The sequence below is a fragment of the Panthera pardus genome, unplaced genomic scaffold (assembly GCF_024362965.1).
Source record: "Panthera pardus isolate Hobbes unplaced genomic scaffold, ASM2436296v1 HiC_scaffold_2, whole genome shotgun sequence".
Taxonomy (NCBI): domain Eukaryota; kingdom Metazoa; phylum Chordata; class Mammalia; order Carnivora; family Felidae; genus Panthera; species Panthera pardus.
This window is the reverse complement of record NW_026526765.1, coordinates 77,387,757-77,408,568: the sequence shown is the minus strand read 5'-3', so window position 1 is coordinate 77,408,568 and position 20,812 is coordinate 77,387,757. Positions and strand designations below refer to the sequence as shown.

The 20,812-nt window shown below is 35.6% G+C and overlaps 1 protein-coding gene across 2 annotated transcripts in view; it reads left to right on the top strand.

Moving 5' to 3' along the window:
* Positions 1-18,014, top strand: part of FAM174A (family with sequence similarity 174 member A) — a 37,651-nt gene extending 19,637 nt beyond the window's left edge. Inside the window, exons 2-3 of one of the 2 annotated variants that reach the window (XM_019450624.2) lie at positions 3,678-3,812; positions 17,362-18,014. In XM_019450624.2, coding sequence (XP_019306169.1) covers positions 3,678-3,812; positions 17,362-17,365 — 139 coding nt within the window. In that variant the 3' untranslated portion in view covers positions 17,366-18,014. Of the gene's footprint in view, positions 1-3,677; positions 3,817-17,361 lie in introns of those variants that run through there. The other variant, XM_019450625.2, reaches the window with a different exon arrangement.
* Positions 18,015-20,812: the final 2,798 nt, after the last annotated feature.

Sequence of the window (20,812 nt, the reverse complement as noted above, 5' to 3'; positions counted from 1 at the left end):
TTGACTACCTAGAAGGGATCTCAAGATCATTTACCTGTGCATTCCATGTGATGAGTGAATATCATTCAATATAATCAACCATATAGCTATTTTCTTTTGCCCTTTTAATCTTCTATATTTTCCTCTATACATTTATAAAGTCCTTATTTTTTTTTGTTAATTGAGAGCCAACATTTTTTTTTTCAAGTTGCAATATGCATTTACTATGTTTAATAGAAAAGTGTAAGTATAGATTTATGTAATTACCAGTACATGTAGACAAGATGGGATGTCATGAGCTTAAAGAAAACATTCAATTGTGACAAAAGAACCATAGCTGTTAAAATTACATGAATTTTAAAGCCCCCTTATACTTTTGTTTAAGACTAAGGTACACTGCATATTAAGATAAAAGTAGCCTAAGTTAAAATGTATACTTTTATTTGTGTTTTGTATTTTATGTTCAATATTTATTATTTTAAGTAGATGGCTTATTAAATTGGCCCAATAACTTAAAGGTTTACAAGTGTTTTTGACCTTCCCTGAGAAAAATCACTGCATGTGGATATATTTGGTGTTTTTATACCCATGTTACTATCACAGCCATGTAGCCATCAGTGCCTAGATCTTTAGACTTAGGACTTTTTTTTTTTTCTTTTTGAGAAATTGCATTTCAACTTTAAATTCTATTAAATTAAGTTTCATTCTTTAAATTCTCTCCTGCTGTCAGCACAGAGCCTGACACAGGGCTCGATCTCATAAACCATAAGATGATGCCCTGAGCCTAAGAGCCAGATGCTTTAACCGAATGAGCCAGCCAGGCGCCCCAAGATGCTACCTTCACTTAAATTGAACAGCATTCCCCTGTTTATTGGGTGCCTAACAATGTAGTTTCTCTGTAGGTTCTTGTTTTTAAAGAACTTAGATTCATGTTTGGAAGACAGCATTTATATAAATGATAAAAGACAGTGCAAGCTAAAATAAGTAACAGAGTGCTCACTCATACCAATATAGTCAAACATTTACACTATACAAAGTATAGAAAATAGCATGATTAGCCAGATTAGTTCAGCCACTCACTGAAAGATTCATTCAAGAAACAATGAAGACCTTGGGAGTGGAGTGTCAGCTGAGATAAAATTTCAAGTCCTTAAGGTCTACGTTTGTATCATTACCTTTTTTAAGACTTGCCAAGGTATCCTGTGACCGACTATGACTAGGTTATTGACGTATTGACTCTTTGACAAATAATATATGACCTGGAAGGATCAAAAATAATTCACTTGACATTAATTTCTTCTTTGTTTAGTGAAAATGCCAGAATGTTTGAAAAGCCACATGATTTAGAAAATTGAGTGAAAGACTGGCAAAAGGGAAGAGGAGAAATTCTAACTCTGAATATCCTTAACTTACACTGCCACATCCCTTCACTTACTCTTGTGTATTCACTTTTTGAAACCAAAGGAATGCATGACAAAGGTTATTGAATTATGTAGTTCAAAAGAACCATTAGTTAGGTGTATCTCCCTTGTGCTTTTCCTATTTCCGGGATCAGTACTTTTATTTTCTTAGTTTTTCTGTGAATACCTTTATTAGTCTAAATCACAGGTTGGTAAACTATGGCCCATCAGTCACATGTGGTTTCTTGATCTATTTTTTTAAGACCTATCAGTCTAGATTTTTTTTCTTTCTTTACATTTTTAAAGGGTTGTAAAAAACCAAAGTAACAACAGCAAAAAATTAAGGTGAATATGTGACAAGTGACTGTATGTGATTGCTACAGAGTCTATAATATTTACTATATGATCCTTTGCAGAAAAAGTTTAGATTTCTGATCTTTACATGGGTGTGAGTGTGTATGAATGTGCTTGCACACATATACATACATACAGACATGCACACATGGATGTGCTTATTAATTTAACAACCTAACCATTTAGTTTCTTGCCATATAAAAGACTAGCTTATACTACTTACTGCTATTTTTACTTTTTTCTATTTTATTTTATTTTATTTTATTTTATTTTATTTTATTTTATTTATTAGTTTTAACATTAGTATTAACTCTTACATTGGTTGCATTTGTAGTTTTAAATACTATACTGAAACTTCTTGTTTCCTGTTCCAACATGTTTGGGTAGGCATATAGATAGATCTATAGGCAGTGACTGGTGGATCTTTTCTTGGTTTTTGTCCAGACTTAGTAGTATTTTCTAAATTTTCATCACTGAGACCGGGTACTTTACCCTCAGAAGCTAGCACAATGCTTGATGCTTCATAAGAGTCAAATATTTCTTGAGTATGTATGTATGTGTGAGACAGTTTGTCTCTCAGGGGATCCACTGCCATCTTTACAGAGGCTTGTATAGCTCTTCCCAGTTGGCACTGTAGTCATAGTATATCTTTTTACACTTACTACATCATATAAAATGACCCAGAAGCATAAACATATATGTTGTTACTGAAATATCTTCTGTTTTGTTTTTAACCTCCCATAGAAACTTGTGTAAAACATATTTTCTTGTGTATGGATTTGAGGTTATTGCATTGGAGGTGACTTAGGCATTGATTGTAGGATCAGATTTGGATCACTGAGCTAGAATGTATCATTCAGACCCTCAAGTATTTAAGAGTGTCTTAATCAATCAGAAACTGCTGTACAAAGCAGTAATACAATGGCAAACAAGGCATGTATAGCTGCCCTCCTGGAACTTAGTGGAAGAGAGAGGCAAATAAACACTCAAATAACCATATCCACAAGTAAATATAAATGCAAACTGAGATAAATAATTTGAAGGAAAAGAAAAAGTTATGTGAGAGAAAACCTTAGAGTGCAATGCTAAGTCAGAGACTTCCATATGAATTCAAATAATGATTAATGTTTAGCACCCTAAAATATTTTCTGTCCTCTAAGGCAGTGGTTCTGAAACTTTAGCATGTATCATACTGACAAGAAGTGTTAAAACGTAGGTTTCTTGGCCCCAAGTTCAAAGTTTCGTATTCAGTAGGTCTGAATGGGCATGAGGATTTACACTTCTAATAAATTCCTAGATGATTATGATTCTGCTGGTCCAGGAAATGACACTTCAAGAACCACTGACTTGACAGTGGTTTTCAGCACACTGGAATAACTTGGAGAACTTTAACAAAATACTGATGCTTAGTTCCTCTCCTTGGAAAATCTGATTTAAGTATGTGGAGATATGGACTAAGTGTGGAGCTTTTTAAAATACCCTAGGTGATTCTAATATGCAGCCAGGTTTGTAAGCTACTTAGTGTAGAATTTGAACATGTATCACATAGAGTTTCTTAGTGGGGCAGAAAATACCTAATCCTGCCCAATAGGAAGAAGGCATAGAGGAGGTAGGGAAAAGACTGGAATAGAAAGCTTCGGTGAAAACATGGTACCCAAACTAAGGCTTAAAAGTTTATCTGTCTATACCATAAGCTTATTGAGAAGAGAATGTGTCAGACAGAAGAAATGGTACACAACATGTAGGATTAAGATAGATTTTGTTTCATAAATAATCCTAGGTAGTAGATCATTTCCATTTCTGAAACGTAGCCATTCTGATACGAGTGCCTCGTATGTCAGCAACAGAGGGATAATTTATTTTTCATTTATAATTACATATAAAATAAGAATCATTATGCCATATCCAAATAATTTTTATGTATTAATATGCTCTATTTAATAGGATGAGAAGAAGAAACCGAAAGACTAGGAGATACGGAGTTTTGGATACTAACATAGAAAACATGGAGTTGACACCTTTAGAACAAGATGATGAGGATGATGATAACACTTTGTTTGATGCCAATCATCCTCGAAGGTAAGTAAGTGTTGGACAGTTTCATTCCATGAATTAGGAGGCAAGTTCTTGATAAGTAAAGTGAAAAAATAAAGTAGAAAAAATACAGTATTTCATTTAGCAGTTTTTATCCTAACAGATTTTATTTAGTTCTATTTAATGAAGTTGTTTGTTTTACCCAACCAATAGATCACATGCACATTGCTTTGCTAAAATAGGTATAAACAGAATATCATCCCCACAAGAAATCTTCATTGTAAGTCTCCTTGTAGAGCTTTGTTCTTTCAGCTGCTACATGTAACATGTAGTAAGTCTGTGTGTGTGTATGTGCATGAGAAAGAGAGAAAGAAAGAGAAATATTAATAAACTTGATTTTCTTTTTGCATTCTGAAACTATTTTGATTTTAGTCTGTTATTCTATTTGTAAATCATGTTTTTGTGCAAATTGTGGTATTAGTGGTCTGATAGTGTAGCTAATGGTCTGATATCTATTCTCAGATCTATTCTTGCTGACTGTTAAGATGCTTCCTAAGAAGTTTGGATAAGCAGAGTTAAACGGCTATGGACTTAGTTTCAAAGCAGATGGAATGAAGAAAGGAGGTAGTAAAAAAAAATCCCCTCAATAGGGAAAGACATGTTGGAATAGAGAGGAGATTTTTTGGGCAAAAGAAAACTAGAATCCAGATTTAGTTACAAATACCATGAGTACAGAAATCTTGGATTTTTATACATGTAAGGATGGGAGGATCAGCTCTGGCAGGACATAGGAATGTGCAAGTTTTTTTGTTTTGTTTTGTTTTTTTGAGGGAAATGTGTAGTTTTATAATCTGCTAAAGAGTTTGGTATCAACCTGCTGTCAATGGGGAACCATTGGTGTTGTATGGAGTGTTTGTAATCAGATAATCAGATTCATGTTGTAGAAGAGTATGTCTTGTAGTAGTGGAGAAGGTGGCCTAGAAGAGCTGAGGATTGAGAGGGACAGAACCAAGGAATATAGGAGGCATATAAAGGAGGGAATGGTTTCCATGAGATGTAATTAGCTGTAGTTATCTTTTATTTTGTATCCTGCCTCACCACAGACCTTTCTCTAATACTTACACCACTCTTGTTGCCCACTTGTCATGAATTTTGTGTTCTATTAGGGAGCTAGACATTAGAGTTACATAAACAGTAAATACAGGGTGGTATGAGAACTTGTACTAGGGACATAGAACACTGAAGCAAAAACTAATGGTTCAGAAACCGTTAGACGTGATATGTTAATGGGTACTGAAAAATGAGCAAAAATTAGCAACGTTAAAGGTGGATGTAGAGGTGGGAGTTGGAGAGAGAACAGCAGGCACACAACACAAGAGGCAAAAGAGAATTTAGAGTATTCAAGAATCTAAAAGAAGTTAAATAGATGCTGGGGTGCCTGGGTGGCTCAGTCAGTTAAGCATCCAACTCTTGATTTCAGCTCAATTGTGAGATTGAGCCCCATGTCAGGCTCCATGTTGAGCGCTGAGCCTGCTTAAGATCCTCTCTCTCTCTTTCTCTCTCTCTCTCTCTTCCTCTCTTCCCCTCTTCCCCCTTCCCCACCCCCCTCTGCCCTGATTGCTCACTCCCTCTCTCTAAAAAATAAAGTTTAAAAAGTAATAAAAAATAACTAAAAGAAGTTAAATAGATGCTATGTCAATCTATGTGAGGATAAATGAATGAGTGAATAATTTTTGAGCTTTGAATGCAAAAGTAAGAGTGATGAGCAAGGAAGAACAAAGAATCAAAAGGCAGATCATGATCCATGACAATCAGTGAGAAATTATTCTACAGGTTATGAAAAGCCACTTAGAAAATTTTAAAATAGGAAACATAATCAAAGTTGTGTTTTGAAGATTACATAGATTGGAGAAAAGTAAGATAAGGAGTAAGGCAACCAGGAAGACCAGTTAGATGGTGCAAGTACATGGGGTGGCCAGTAGTAGAGAAATGGAAAGAGAAATGGAAAGAAGAGAAATGGAAAGAAGTTAATTATTCAAGAGCCTTTGAAAGGTATTAGGAATCAGATTTAGAAATTGTGTTTGGAGAGTTAAGGCGGGAGAAATGGTTATAATAATAGGAAAGCATGTTTCAGGGGTAATTATAATTATCAGTGATAATCTTTTATTTATTTATTTTTATTTTTTTTTAATGTTTTTATTTTTACTTTTGAGACAGAGAGAGACAAAGCATGAGCAGGGGAGGGGCAGAAGGAGGGGGAGACACAGAATCTGAAGCAGGCTCCAGGCTCTGAGCTGTCAGCACAAAGCCCGATGCGGGGCTTGAACTCACGGAACATGAGATCATGACCTGAGCTGAAGTCAGATACTTAACCGACTGAGCCACCCAGGCGCCCCAGTGATAATCTTTTACTACTATGTATGACTCCACTTATTTAAAAAAAAGATGTAGAAAAAACTTTAATGTAGATATGTTTAATTAAAGTAGGGAGAACAGTAAATAAACAGTGCTTACATATTCATTCATTCATTCATTTATTGATCCAAGAAATGAATGATTGAGAAGCAATTTACACAGCAAGTGTTTAGTGCCTAGCGCTGACCTGGGATACAATAGAGCAACAAAAACAGAACAGAAAAAGAAAAAAAAATTCTAACTTTGTGAAGGTTAACTTCTAGTGACGAAAGGTTGAGATTGGGAGGTTGACATTTCATTTTCATTTTTGTTTCTATATCTTTCTATGTTGATTTTTTTTTCCCCAAGAACATATATTTATGCACTACTTTAGGAAAAAAAAAAAAAACTTTTTGTTTGGGAATAATTTCAGAAAAGTCCTAAGAATAAAAATAGTACAAAGAATATCCTATTATTTTTTTCAATGATTTTTAATGTTTATTCTTGAGAGAAGGAGACAGAGCAAGAGTGGGGGAAGGGCAGAGAGAGAGGGAGGCACAGAATCTGAAGCAGGCTCCCGGCTCTGAGCTGTCAGCACAGAGCCCGATGCGGGGCTCGAACTCACAAACTGTGAGATCATGACCTGAGCTGAAGTCAGACGCTTAACTGACTGAGCCACCCAGGCATCCCAGAATATCCTATTATTTTTAAATCTAGATTTACCTATTGTTAACATTTTACTTAAGAGACTCTTAACTAACTGTAGAGAACAAACTGAGGGTTGCTGGAGGGAAGGTAGGCAGGGGATAGGCTAAGTGAGTGATGGGTATTAAGGAGGGCACTTGCTGTGATGAGCATCGGGTGTTGTACCTAAGTGATTAATCACTAATTTCCACTGCTGAAACCAATATTACATTATATCTAACTAACTAGAATTTAAATAAAAACAACACATTTTACTACATTTCTTCTTTTGTGTTCTACCTCATAGTGTAGCTACAGAAAAATGCATCTCCCTCATTTTATGTTTACCTAATGTTCTGATGTTTCCTTGTAATTAGATCCAGGTTATACATTCTTACCTGAAGTACTTTCTCAGGCTATCATATCTGGAGACACACAATGTCCTTCTTTCCTTCATTAGCAGTAGTAATTTTGATGCACCTATCTAAAGTTTTGCCCAGTTTCTCTAGTATGTTACAATTTTTTCCTCACTGCAACCAAGAAGATATTTTAAAATCCTGAAAATATTCTTTCTTTTTTAATTTTTTTTGCATTTATTTATTTTTGATAGGCAGAGAGAGACAGAGCACAAGTTGGGGAGGGGCAGAGAGAGAAGGAGACACAGAATCCGAAGCAGGCTCCAGGCTCCGAGCTGTCAGCACAGGGCCCAACGCGGCCCGAACTCACAAACCACGAGATCATGACCTGAGCCGAAGTCGGACGCTCAACTGACTGAGCCACCCAGGCGCCCCAGAAAATATTCTTATCAAAATTTTCCCCTAGGTTTAGCAGTCATTCATCTTAATTCTTGCCGGATCTGATCTTCACTGTGATAGTGGCAAAGTAATGATTTTCCAAGTTCAACATTTCCTTCTTATTTACCAATTAGCATTGATACTATAGTGTAAGCAAGAGCTTTTCCTCGTTCCTTCTGCATTCATTTATCTAACTATTGACAGTATAGAATCATGATTCTTCTCTTGTTTCAGTGGTGTATAATTCATTGTTGTACTTGCCAGTGGGAGCCTCTTCAAGCTGGCTTCTGTGTCCTTGTGATTTGCTCCCATTGTTTTTAAAGCACTTCCTTACTTTCTGGCCTAATAAGGTGTTCCAGGCCCATTTTGTATCTATCCTGCCCTAGTGATGGAATCAGCCATTTGTCCAAAGAGCTTTGGTTTCTGTTAGTGGCCCCTAAATGAGCTCTTTGTTACTAAAGTGTGTCCTTACTTCTTGGTCCTTTCAGCCAATAGGGCTATGAAATGTGTGGGCACACACACGGATGCCCATATAAACATGCGTATTCACATATATACATAAACTTTACATAGTATTACTTCATACCTCCCATTCTATCATGCTGGTCTATCGGCGCTGGGTTCTTTCTTGCCTTCTTCCTTTTCCATAGCTGCATTCTCTTTGTTCTGTCACGAGAATGACTTCCAACAATGTTCTGGATCCCAACAACATCAGCACATTTACTCATTTGCTTATTCCTAAAATAATATTAATATAGTTTCAGAATTGCTTTACCTATGGCACTATGATAAACAAGCCAGCTAAGGTTTAGAGTTTGTTAGTTCTCTCTTTACAACCTCATCTTGCCCAAGGCAGAGTATATAGTTAGATATGTACGTGATTTGGCTTGGTTCTCTTTTCCTCCCCTCTTTAGTGTGATTATCATAATCACTTGAAATATAATTTAAGTCATTTGAGTTTGCTTTCTGTTTCAGATTTTTCCTCCCCTTCCCATTTTCATTGGCATTTTTAATATGAAAAGTACTAACATGCTTCCAAAAGTAAAAACTATACACATTTTTTTTGAAAAATATACACACACATACACTCAGAAATATCATTCCCTTTTATATTCTTTACATGTCATTTTCCCCACCTCACCCCTTTAGGTAATCAGTTTCATTATTTTATAGTTTATCTACCCTGTGTTTTTTTTTTTTATAGAAGTTGGCAGAAATATGTATTTCTTATGCTTTCCTCTTTTTTACACAAAAGGTATAAAATATTTTATATCTTTTTGTTACTTTGTAATATCTGCTGTGAGTCATGCTTTATAAGTTCATAAAGATATTTTTCATTTTTAACACCTGCATAGTACCCCATGGTGTGTAGGTACCATGGTTTATTCAATCCATTGCCTATGCTTTGACATTTAGATAGTTTTAATTACTTTGCAATTACAAGTTATACTACGATGAATAACCTTGTGCATGTGCATTTTCAGAGTAAATTTCTAGTACTGAGATTATGGGTCAAAGAGTGTGAAAATCAGTTTTAACCATGAAAATATAAGGCATCCCAGTGGACATAGCAAATTGCATGAATTTATTTTTTCATTAAGAGCAGTGATAAACTGCCTGTCATTTGTCCCCAAATACTCTACTAAGCTGTGGGGATATATGGTAGTGAACAAAATTGGACAAAAAAAAAAAAAAAAAAAAAAAAGCATCTTTATATAGTTAGCAATGTAGTAGGCCAGGAATACAGAACAAAGAAATCTTGACTAGACTTGAGATTCCCCTAATTGGTTTTTTTTTGGTAAATTTTTAATGTTTATTTGGTTTTTTTGGAGAGAGAGACAGTGTGAATGGGGGGAGGGGCAGAGAGAGGGAGACACAGAATCAGAAGCAGGCTCCAGGTACTGAGCTGTCAGCACAGAGCCCGACGTGGGGCTCGAACGCAAACCATGAGATCATGACCTGAGCTGAAGTCGGAGGCTTAACCCACTGAGCCACCCAGGCCCCCCCACCCTTTTTTTTTTAATGTTTTAATTTAATGTTTTAATGTTTTAATTTACTATTGAGAGACAGAGAGAGAGAGAGAGAGAGAGAGCATGAGCATGGGAGGGGCAGAGACAGGAGGAGACACAGAATCCAAGGCAGACTCCAGGCTCTGAGCTGTCAGCACAGAGCCCAACACAGGGCTCGAACTCGCAAACTGTGAGATCATGACCTGAGCTGAAGTTGGACGCTTAACAACTGAGCCACCCAGGAACCCCTCACCTAATTGGTTTTTGACCTTGGCACAATCAGGGGTAATGTTCTTCACTAGGCCAGAGCTACTTTTGCAAAATGAGCAATGAGATGGATATTTCCATACACCAAGAAGCAAACATCAAACCATTATTCTATTCTCCCTTTTTATTCCTTTTCAAACAATATTAAGCATCATTTAAATAACACCTACACTGATTCTAGACCTCTGCTTTGAATTTTTTCATAGTCTGTACAGTTACAGACCCTTTTTTTGAAATGTCTTTCACTTTGAGGAAGGTGGACACATTTCTTTTCTACTTTGTGACTAGCTATGTGTTTATATTCCTGTTACCTTCTGTAGTTTAGAGATTATTGTCTGTAATGAGATACACAGTCCAAACTCTGCTACTTCATTTGAAGCTGATTCAATGAGCAAAGCTCTCTGATCTTCTAATGTTGGTGTTAGAAATTAAACATGCATTATTCCATCAATTTAGTCAACATTTCATATTTACCTTGTGGGAAAGATACATACAGATCTTATGGTGACTGACTTTAGTAACAGATAATCAGGGTTGATACCATTTGCTTCTCCCATTAAAAAGAGGGGAGGGGCACCAAGGTGGCTCAGTCAAAGATCCAACTCTTGATTTTGGCTCAGGTCATGAGCTCATGGGATTCCTGAGATCTCTCTCTCTCTCTCTCTCTCTCTCTTTCTGCCCCTCCCCCGCCCACGCACTCTTGCTCTCTCAAAACAAACAAATACACTTTTAAAAAGTTAATATAGAGGGAAAATCAGTACTTCTATGGAGAGTGTATTATAAGGTCTTTTTAGGCTCTAAAAGAGGACTTTCACCAAAGACTTACCTGAAGTCCTACTGTATAAATGATAGAAGAAATCAAGGGAATGGATGATATTGGTAGAAATGTCTTTAGAGGGATAAGATAAGGGATATTATCAATGAACCCAGTGGGGAGCCTGGACTGAGTGGGGTCAGAGAACTACAATAGGAGCAATTACAATAGTCATTTATTAGTAGGTACCTACTTTACCTACTTTAGTGGAGGATATAGCAGATACTATACTGGGTTCCTTACATGTACTATGAAATCATCAAGACAGTCTTGCAAAGTAGTTGCTGTTGGTCTTTTTTTTTTTTAATGTTTATTTATTTTTTGAGAAAGAGAGCACAAGCGGGGGAGGGACAGGGAGAGAGGGAGACTCAGAATCCGAAGCAGGCTCCAAGCTTTGAGCTGATAGTGCAGAGCCTGATGTGGGGCTCAAACCCATAAACCATGAGATCATGACCTGAGCTGAAGTCCAAGGCTTAACAGACTGAGCCACCCAGGCACCACCACCCCCCACTCTCACATTGGTCTTATTTTAAAGATTAGGATGTTTGAGTCTCAGAGAGTTTAAATAATAGGTTTCTCTTCCTGCTGTAACCTAATTCCATTTTTTAAATATTTACTTGATTTATACCTTTATAATAAAGAGAATAATTCTAAATTCTCTTCATTCTGTCTTTTATATCAGCACTTGCTATTACTCTTTATTTTGCAAACGAGGACCCTAAAAATAAGGAATGTAAATATTATGATATGCCTACTTTGCCAACGGCAGTGCAGAATCATATTAGTCTTAGAGTATAACTGCTAGTAATTCTTGTGGGATCAGCTCTTACTGATGCTGCCTTCATTGTTTAAGTTCTTTCTAAAATTAGTTCCTCTTTATTTTCCAGATTCTATCCACAAAATAACAGGAAGCAAGTTATTTCCAGAGAGGCAAATGAATTTCCTTGCTTAGAATTTTATCACAGCCTCAAACTATCTTTTTGTAGTCAGCTCTTTCTGAGAGGAGTGTTTTTACTTTGGTTTTTAATACATCAGAATTTTAATGTTTGTTGTTGGTAGGATTTGGGGTAGTTATTTTCACTGTTTCTTTGTATTAGATGGAACCATATGAAACTGCCAATATATGGTTTCATCTAAATTTATTCAAGGCAATTTATTATTTCACATAATAGTATGTCACAGGGTTAACTCTGGACACAGTACATTAAGGCTGTGGCTTCTTTTCTTTGCAGTCCTCTTGGTTCTGCATATCTTCATGTGTTGGCTTTATTTTCAGGCTGATAATAGGACAGTGCCAGCAGTTTCTACAATAATATCTAGAATGGCACTTTCAGTGGAAGTTAGCGACTTGCTCTCTTGTATCCCTTTCTTAGGAATGAGAAAAGTTTCCCCAGAAATTCTAAATAAGGTTGTTTTTGTTTTTGCTTTCCATATCACTGGTCATGTGGCCATTTCTAAACTAAACTCCTGGGAAGGAAAATGGAAGTACCATTATTAGGTAGGAATTATCATTTGTGTTCCAGTGGATATTGTGGAGTTATCCAGCAGTGTCCTCATATGTAGTACTTTAAACATTAATATTAATATGGTGAAATTGGGAAAATATATGAATGGGAAAAAAAATAACTTGAGCAACTTGGTTAATATAACTTCTCTTGAATTTACTATTGATATCCTAATTTTGTAAATGAGAGGTGATTTCTTATGTTTGGTTACTAAAATTTTTTGCACAAATAAATCACAAAACTAAAAAAGCAAATGTCAGTTTTTAAGTGTTGTGTAGGATGTTTCAGCCCTCTTGCATAGAAAAACTGTTGAGGAATCAGCATATACTGACTAAAAAATCCCTTTTTCCTCGAAGAAGAATATTGGAAACAAATACTCATAACCAGTCCCCAAAACAGTTTAAAACAATGTACAACAAATGGGAACAATACTTTCTTGCTATTCTGTTTGATTTCCACCAAACATTAAAATAACCAGTAGTATTTTATAATGATGTACACTACAGGACAGTTTAACAGGCTTGGTAGCAGCTTCTAAAAGCTGGCACTTACATCACTTCAAGGCTGTTTTAGTCATTTTTATCAAGTATGTAATTTTTTTTAATGTATGTCATTTATTGTCACATTGGTTTCCATACAACACCCAGTGCTCATCCCAAAAGATGCCTTCTTCAATGCCCATCACCTACCCTTCCCTCCCTCCCACCCCCCCAGTCAACCCTCAGTTTGTTCCCAGTTTTTAAGAGTCTTATGCTTTGGCTCTCTCCCACTCTAACCTCTATTTTTTCAAGTATGTAATTTTTAAAACCCTAAATTTGCTTCTTAGCTACTTCTATTCTGCTTCATTAAATTTAATATATATGTCTTCATTACATTTGTGCTCAATGTTACTTGACCACAAAATATTTTTTTCATATTAACATCACTATATCAGAATTAGAAAGCAGATTTGATATATAAGTATTTAACCAGAAACACTCATTAAGAAGGTCTTATTCAGTTACCAATTTGAAAATAGTTCTAATTCCTAAGACACTACTTTCACTGTGAAACATATTATCAGAATAAACACTAAGAGTATTCAAAGTAAATAGAATATAAGAGTATGTGAAAGTACTAATGGTTATTTTAGATAAAAATTGGTAATGTTACGTTTAGTCTGTACTTTATCCATTTAAAGGGTACTATGCAATCTTTGTCATTATTTAAATGATAAAAGTAATAATTAATAAAAGGTAATAAAAGAGAGCCTTAATGGTTTTTTTTTTTAATGTTTATTTATTTTTGAGAGAGACAGACACAGAGTGTGAGCATGGGAGGGGTAGAGATGGGGAGACACAGAATCTGAAGCAGGCTCCAGGCTCTGAGCTGTCCCCACAGAGCCTGATGTGGGACTGAAACTAACGATTAGTGGGATCATGACCTGAGCTGAAGTCGGATGCTCAACCAACTGAGCCACCCAGATGCCCCTGTTGTTTTTGTTGTTGTATGTTTTTTCTGTGGACATTGAGCCTTAGAAGAAAATTTGCCTTGCTCCATTAATTAGACATCACAATGTGCATAAGAACATGAGTTATTTTTATTTATTTTTTAATGTTTATTTTTTTTTAGAGAGAGAGTGTGAGCAGGGGAGGGGCAGAGAGAGAGGGAGACACAGAATCCAAAGCAGGCTCTAGTCTCTGAGCTGTCAGCACAGAGCCCGACACAGCGCTTGAAACCACAAACTGTGAGATCATGACCTGAGCCAAAGTCAGACACTCAACTGACTGAGCCACCCAGGTGCCCCAAGAACATGAATTATTTGTATGTTATTTTAACAAATGTTATGTAACATCAGATTTTTTGGTAATGCCCTTTCTCATCTCATTGCATGATCTGGAGTTATCCTATTTAATTTGATAGCTACTAACCACATGTGACTCGTACATTTGAATTTGACTAGTGTGACTGAGAAACTGAAGTTTTAATTTTACTGGATTTTAACTAATTGAAATTACAGTTAAATTGCCAGATGTGACTAGTGGCTGTTGGACAGAACAGACCTAGAGCAAAAATGTTTGCTTGATCTGGTTTAAATTAATTCTATTAAATGAACACTTCTACAACAGTTAAATCACAAATTTCTGTCCATATAGCAGTTGATCCATTTAATGAAATGCTTGCTGCTTTTGTTCAGGATTTATACCCCGCTGTGACTGTTTGGATTGTAGTCCCTCTAAGTTGAGATAGACAGATATGGGAGGCAGAGCATAGCTACCCCATGAGGCTGATGTGCCTGAATGGGGTTAAAGACAATGTAGGGACAAAGACCTCAAGTTTATGGACAGAAAAGTTATAAACACAATTATTAAGTCATTAACCTTTCCTAGTGTTCTCAGATATTATTCATTCTTCCAGATCCATAGATACTGTATCTTCTTTAAAAGAATTTGGGAGGAAAAACAAACAAACAAAAACAAAAACAGGCATCTAATATTTGCAAATTTATTTAAATGAATAAAGAGTAACAATACTCTTGACTGCACTAAGACATTTTTTTTTAACTTGATTTGGATTTGTAGCTGTTATGATAGTTTAAGATTTTCTGAGGTAGCTTTTAAGTTGTCCTTGAAAATAATGACTTTTTTTATTATTGCATCATTTTGTAATATGAAGAGACAAAACATTCTTGAGGTTTGAAAAGTACTTAAACTGAGGTTTCCATAAAAATTATTACAAACTGCACAGTTGCTTTACCTCATAGAAGAGCATGGTGATTTTTTTTTATTGTGTTAAGAATACATGAGCTCTACTTTCTTAAATTTTTAGGTACACAATACAATATTATTAACTATAGGTGCAACGCTGTATGACAAATATCTAGAACTTACTCATCTTGCATAACTGAAATTTTATACCCATAGAATAGCAATTCTGCATTTCATTCTCCCTCAGCCCCCAACAACCACCATTCTACTCTCTGCTTCTCTATGATTGACTATTTTCTACAACTTTTTTACTTTTCCCTATTTTAATAAAGAACATAAAATAGCAGAAGTTTTTCTGAATTCAAGAATTTCTGTCATGTCATAAGAAATCTGTAGTAGTTGGCTCCTGACATTGACTCAATGGCTGTTTGATCAGAGTCTAAATTTATGCACTTTTCTCCAGCCTTTCCTCATGCTTGTCTTATCCTGGTTATATGACTGCTGTAATTTCAGCCACCACATCTGTGTTTCGGGTAACAAGAGGGTGGTAGGCAAGAACCCACCCCACCTCAGTCTCTTTATCAGAAAGTCAAAATTTCTCAGAACTATATTCTTCCCAATACACCTCCACCCCCTTTTGCTAGCAAAACAAAGGCAAAAATGAGTCAATATTTTTATCAGCAAACAAAAAGTAGATTAGTGTTAAATACACAGCTTATAATATGTCACCCTAACTATTCAAGATGTTTTCTGAAGGTTAAATTCGGCAGCTAGTAAGAGAAATATTTGGGTTTGGAGGTCACAGAATGAATGTATGTGTTTTAAGGAATTATTGTTCACAGGTAGCTGTTTTGCAGAGCGGTATGTATGAGTAGGAATCCAATGTAAACAGAGTAGTTTTTTGTGTATGTGTGTGCAGTGGGAATTCTGTCAATAGAACGATAGAGCAGCTAATCTAATCTGATATAATCTTTAAACTTCTGTGACCTAATCCTCATGACTGAGGAGTGCTGTGGTAAAATAAGGAGCAACAGAATATGATTATGTAGACTGAAATGCTTCTTGAGCTTCTGTCATTGATAACTGAATCTCCTTAATTCTGTTTCTTGAATCTTGGCTTTTCTTCCTTAACCATGTCACCTGACAAATAGTGTGATTGGTCTGCATCTCTCAACTCTTTCCCAGCTCTTGGACTCTTATTATAATAGTTCTCTGTTTTCATCCTGAAGGTTTCCATAAAAAGAGATCCTTAAATTCTTGGAAACTGTTTTATCTCATTCTTTTTTAAAAAGCTTTAATAAGCAGATTTTTTTGTTTATTTATTTATTTTTGAGGAGAGAGAGCACGGACAGGGGAGGGGCAGAGAGAGAGAGAGGGAGAAAGAGAATCTCAAGCAGGCTCCACACTGTCAATGCAGAGGCTAATGCAGGGCTCGAATTCACGAACTATGAGACCATGACCTGAGCCGAAACCAAGAGTCAGATGTTTAACCGACTGAGCCACCCAGGTGCCCCTGTTTTATCCCATTTTCTTTACTTTTTTTCTTATTTTTAAATTTTTTTTAAATTAAGTTTATGTCTTTATTTTGAGAGAGAGAGTGAGCAAATGGGGAAGGGGCAGGGGGAGCAAGAGAGAGAGGGGGAGAGGGTGGGAGAAAGAGAGAGAGAGAAAGAGAGAGAGAGAACCCCAAGCAGGCTCCTCACTACTAGTGCAGAGCCCACTGCGGGGCTTGAACTCATGAACCAGATCATGACCTGACCTGAAGTTGGATGCTTAACTGACTGAGCTACCCAGGCATCCCTGTTTTATACCATTCTTAAGAAGAAGAACTTATCCAGTAAATAATTGACCAAGATGGTATTAGAATTCAGACTTCCTTTCTAGGCCAGGTTTTTTGTCCTCTGAGTGATTTCTGCCCTTTATTTGTGGTTCTATAATAAGAGCAGGGAATAATGTTTATTATTTTTCTATTTTTTCTTTTTTGTCATCACCATCTTCCCCAGTATCAAGCATTCTTTCTGACAGATAATAGCTCGGTATATGTTTGGTGATGTATTTAAGTACTAAACTTAGCACACATAGCCGAATAGGTTGCATGCCCTATTTTAAATAAATCAAAGCTTTAAGTATTATGGTCACTCCTGTTTTCACATGAGACTATATATTTGAAATAGATTTGCCTGTACTTCTTCTACATGTCACTACCATATAAAATCTCTTTGGAACTGTTAGAATTATAATTCAAAAGATAGGGTCTGATTTAATTAATATAGGCAAAATAATCATTTGTTTTATTCAGTGCCATTCATTGTAATTCCCTTACATTAAATACTTTCATTACCTTCCTGCCAGGCCAAATCTTTGGGGATATTTTAAAATGTGTTTAAGTTTATTCCAGGATGAACATTTATAGTTTTTGTTTTTGTTTTGTTTTTTGCAGATAAGAATGTGCCTTTTGATGAAAGGACTTCATCTTTCTACAATGAAGAGCAGAATTTCTATGTTTAAGGAATAAGAAGCCACTTTATCACTAGGGGCGGGGTATTTAAGTTATATATATTATAACAACCTTTAATTTGTTGTTGCAATAAATACTGTATCATTTTGTTATGTCTTTGAATGTACAGAAGTGCTCTTAATGGGCTCAGAGTTGTTGGGAGTGAACTGCACTATAGTAGAAATCTGTGTGAAAATTACTTTAAAGCAGGGTGTTTTCTGATCAGTTATTGTTTCTTGCTTACCATATTGTTGTAAACAGTTTTATATATTAATCAGTTAATGTTTTGTTTTTTTGTGGGTTTTGAGGGGGACTTTTTGTTTTGGGGAGGATTTTTGCCTTTTTTTTTTCTTGATAAAACTATAAATCCCAACAACCAACTGGTGTGTAAAAATAATTTAAAATTTCTTTACCAAGATGTATTTCCCATTTTTTTTGGGAAAAAGAAGCCAAATTTATTACTTTGCATTTGTGTTTTTTTGTAAATTAATAAATGTCTGAGTTGTTTGCAAAACAATAAATGATGTAAAAATTATTTTAACAGGTACAGACAGAATATGTTTACAGAATAAACCCAAAGACTGTAGAATTATATATTAATATATACATATTATATGGTTTCTAGAAAAATCTTTCAAAAAAGATTATTTTATTGAGCAACTTAGATATTTTAGAAAAATGTGAATTTCAAGGCCATTTTATTTATTTACAGTATTGTGAAAGATAGAAGTAATGACAAAACATTCCAGTCATATATTTTGGTGCAGGAGAAAAAGGAATTAAAGTAAGTGCATAAACTTTGGAGTCAGACAGACCTGAATACAGAGACTGACTTTATTAACTCTAAGCTATTTAACCCTGTTGGGCTTCAGTTTTCCACATTCTAAAACTTAGAAAGGAACTTACAGGAAAAGCATGGGTCACAAATTTAGTTACTGATAGGGGCCAGGGAGGTAATTTAAATATGTGTCTATCAGGATAGTCTAAGTTGTTTAGTAGTAACAGATGGTCCCCAGATCACAGTGGGTTACAACAAAGATTGCTGCCCATTTGTTATGGACTGTGATTCTACTCTTCCGTTGTCTTTTCTTCAGGGTCAATGCTGATGGAGAAACCTCTGCCTGGAATAGTGCCTCGTAGCTAAATGTCCAGATGTGGTGAACTACATGCTAGTTCATAAGCTTCTGCCCTAAAGTGATATATTTCATTTCCATCTACATTTTATTGGCCAAAACACACCCTAAGGCTACTCCAGAGTTCAACAAGGCAAGGATAGGTAATCCTCTAGCAATGAGGTAAGTTGGAGTATTTGGCCACCTGAAATGCCAACCTAGTTTTATCAAGTATGTTAACTGGCTTAAATTAACTACAATAAGTCTAGTCCCCCTGATGTCACTGTATTTTTATATGTTGTCTAAGTAGGAACTTAAAAGTGAAAATACATTTCCTCTTCTGAAGGGAGCAGCCTCAGTTTAGCTGCCACCAATAGTTACCATGAGGAAACACTTGCCCAGTACTACGAACTCATAGTTTTCTAAGAGAAGCCAAGGATCCAGATTTCTTATATAAACTTTCTTCATTTTTAAATGTAATTAAAACAACATAATTTTGGATTTAATTTTAGCCCCCTACCTACCATTTTGTGATACTTGAAAATCATATACTATAGTATCTTAGAAATAGTAATAATTAATTTACTAACTGCTGTTATTTATAAACTGACTTTTGATTTAAAACTAAATGGAGGTAAAAATCAAATCTGCCTGAAGATAAGAATAATGTTTAAGATGAAGTAAAGATAATTTTAATAAATGATCTCCAAGTTAGGTTTATAATTTTTTTTTAATGTTTATTTATTTTTGAGAGAGAGGGAGAGAAGGAGAGAGAGAGACAGAACACAAGAAGGGGAGGGGCAGAGAGAGAGAGGGGGAGACATAGAATCTGAAGTAGGCTCCAGGCTCTGAGCTGTCAGCACAGAGTCCGACTCCGGTCTTGATCTCACAAACCACAAGATCATGACTTGAGCTGAAGTCAGACGTTTAACTGACTGAGCCACCCAAGCACCCCTCTAAGTTAGGTTTAAAAAAGGGGTTACTGGGGCGCCTGGGTGGCTCAGTCGGTTGAATGTCCGACTTCAGCTCAGGTCATGATCTCACACTCCGTGAGTTCGAGCCCCGCGTCAGGCTCTGTGCTGACAGCTCAGAGCCTGGAGCCCGCTTCAGATTCTGTCCCCCCCCCCCGTCTCTGCCCCTCCCCTGCTCATGCTCTGTCTCTCTCTGTCTCAAAAATAAATAAAAACATTAAAAAAAATTTTAAAAAAATTAAAAAAGGCGTTACTGAAATGTTTTTTTCATAAAGTAAAGTTGCAGCAGCAACTTTATTAGAAATACACAAATTCTCTAAGTGACTACTTTAAAGAGAATATCCTTCAACTGAATATGGGAATTCTGGCATGTTTGTTAGAAATGCTCTTATTTCATTATATTCATATAATCATTACTCAACTGCAAATCTGTTAAATAGTAATCATAATAAGCCACACTTTGATTAAAGTGCCAGATAGTATGCCAGATTTTAGTTTCATTGGATATGTAACAAGCATGCTGATAAAATGGTTAGGATTTTCATCTATAAAGTTATGTGTACATTATAAAATACCTGGTGATATCTTAGATGTTGTGAAAACCTGTTACTATTCTCCTTTCTCATTTTTTACTTATTTGTGGCTATAATTTGTTGGTAAGAACCTACCCTAGGAATTAGAGATCAATGGAAAGTAATATAATTGTGGTCATAGTTTAGGACTAGAGTAAATTAGAGAAAAGATGGGTTTGGAGTAATTTATAGTTGTCATACACTTCAACTGATCAATCACCACGTAGGGCTAGAAAATTAAGTAGCTTCTCTCTGCCTAATTTCTTATAATTATTAGGTAGACAGTCACTACAATACAGTGAAGACAAGCTGTTGGGCTTGGTACTCAAACCACACCGAGTCAGCTCACAGGTGGTTACTGGGTTTAGTTGCCTCACTGAAGGTATAGTCTATGACCCTGTATCACCTATCCTTTTTTTTTTTTTTTTTTTTGGTCCTTTTTAACTTTATTCCTTTTTACTTATGTAGTATAGTTTTACCTAATTTGCCTCTCTAAGTGAATCAATAAAGGAAAGATAGTTTGTTTTTCTTATGTTGGAATGTAAAAAGAACTTAGAAAAAAAGGATTGAAGGGATGAATGTAGCAAAAGAAGCCATTCCATAAATATTTAAAATACTTATTTCTGTGAATATTTCTCTGGCTACCCCACCAAAGCTATCCTAGTCAGTAATGACTTTTATGAACAGTTTCAGTGACTTGTAAGAATCAAGCAAAAATTATTCTCAATATAGATGCTAT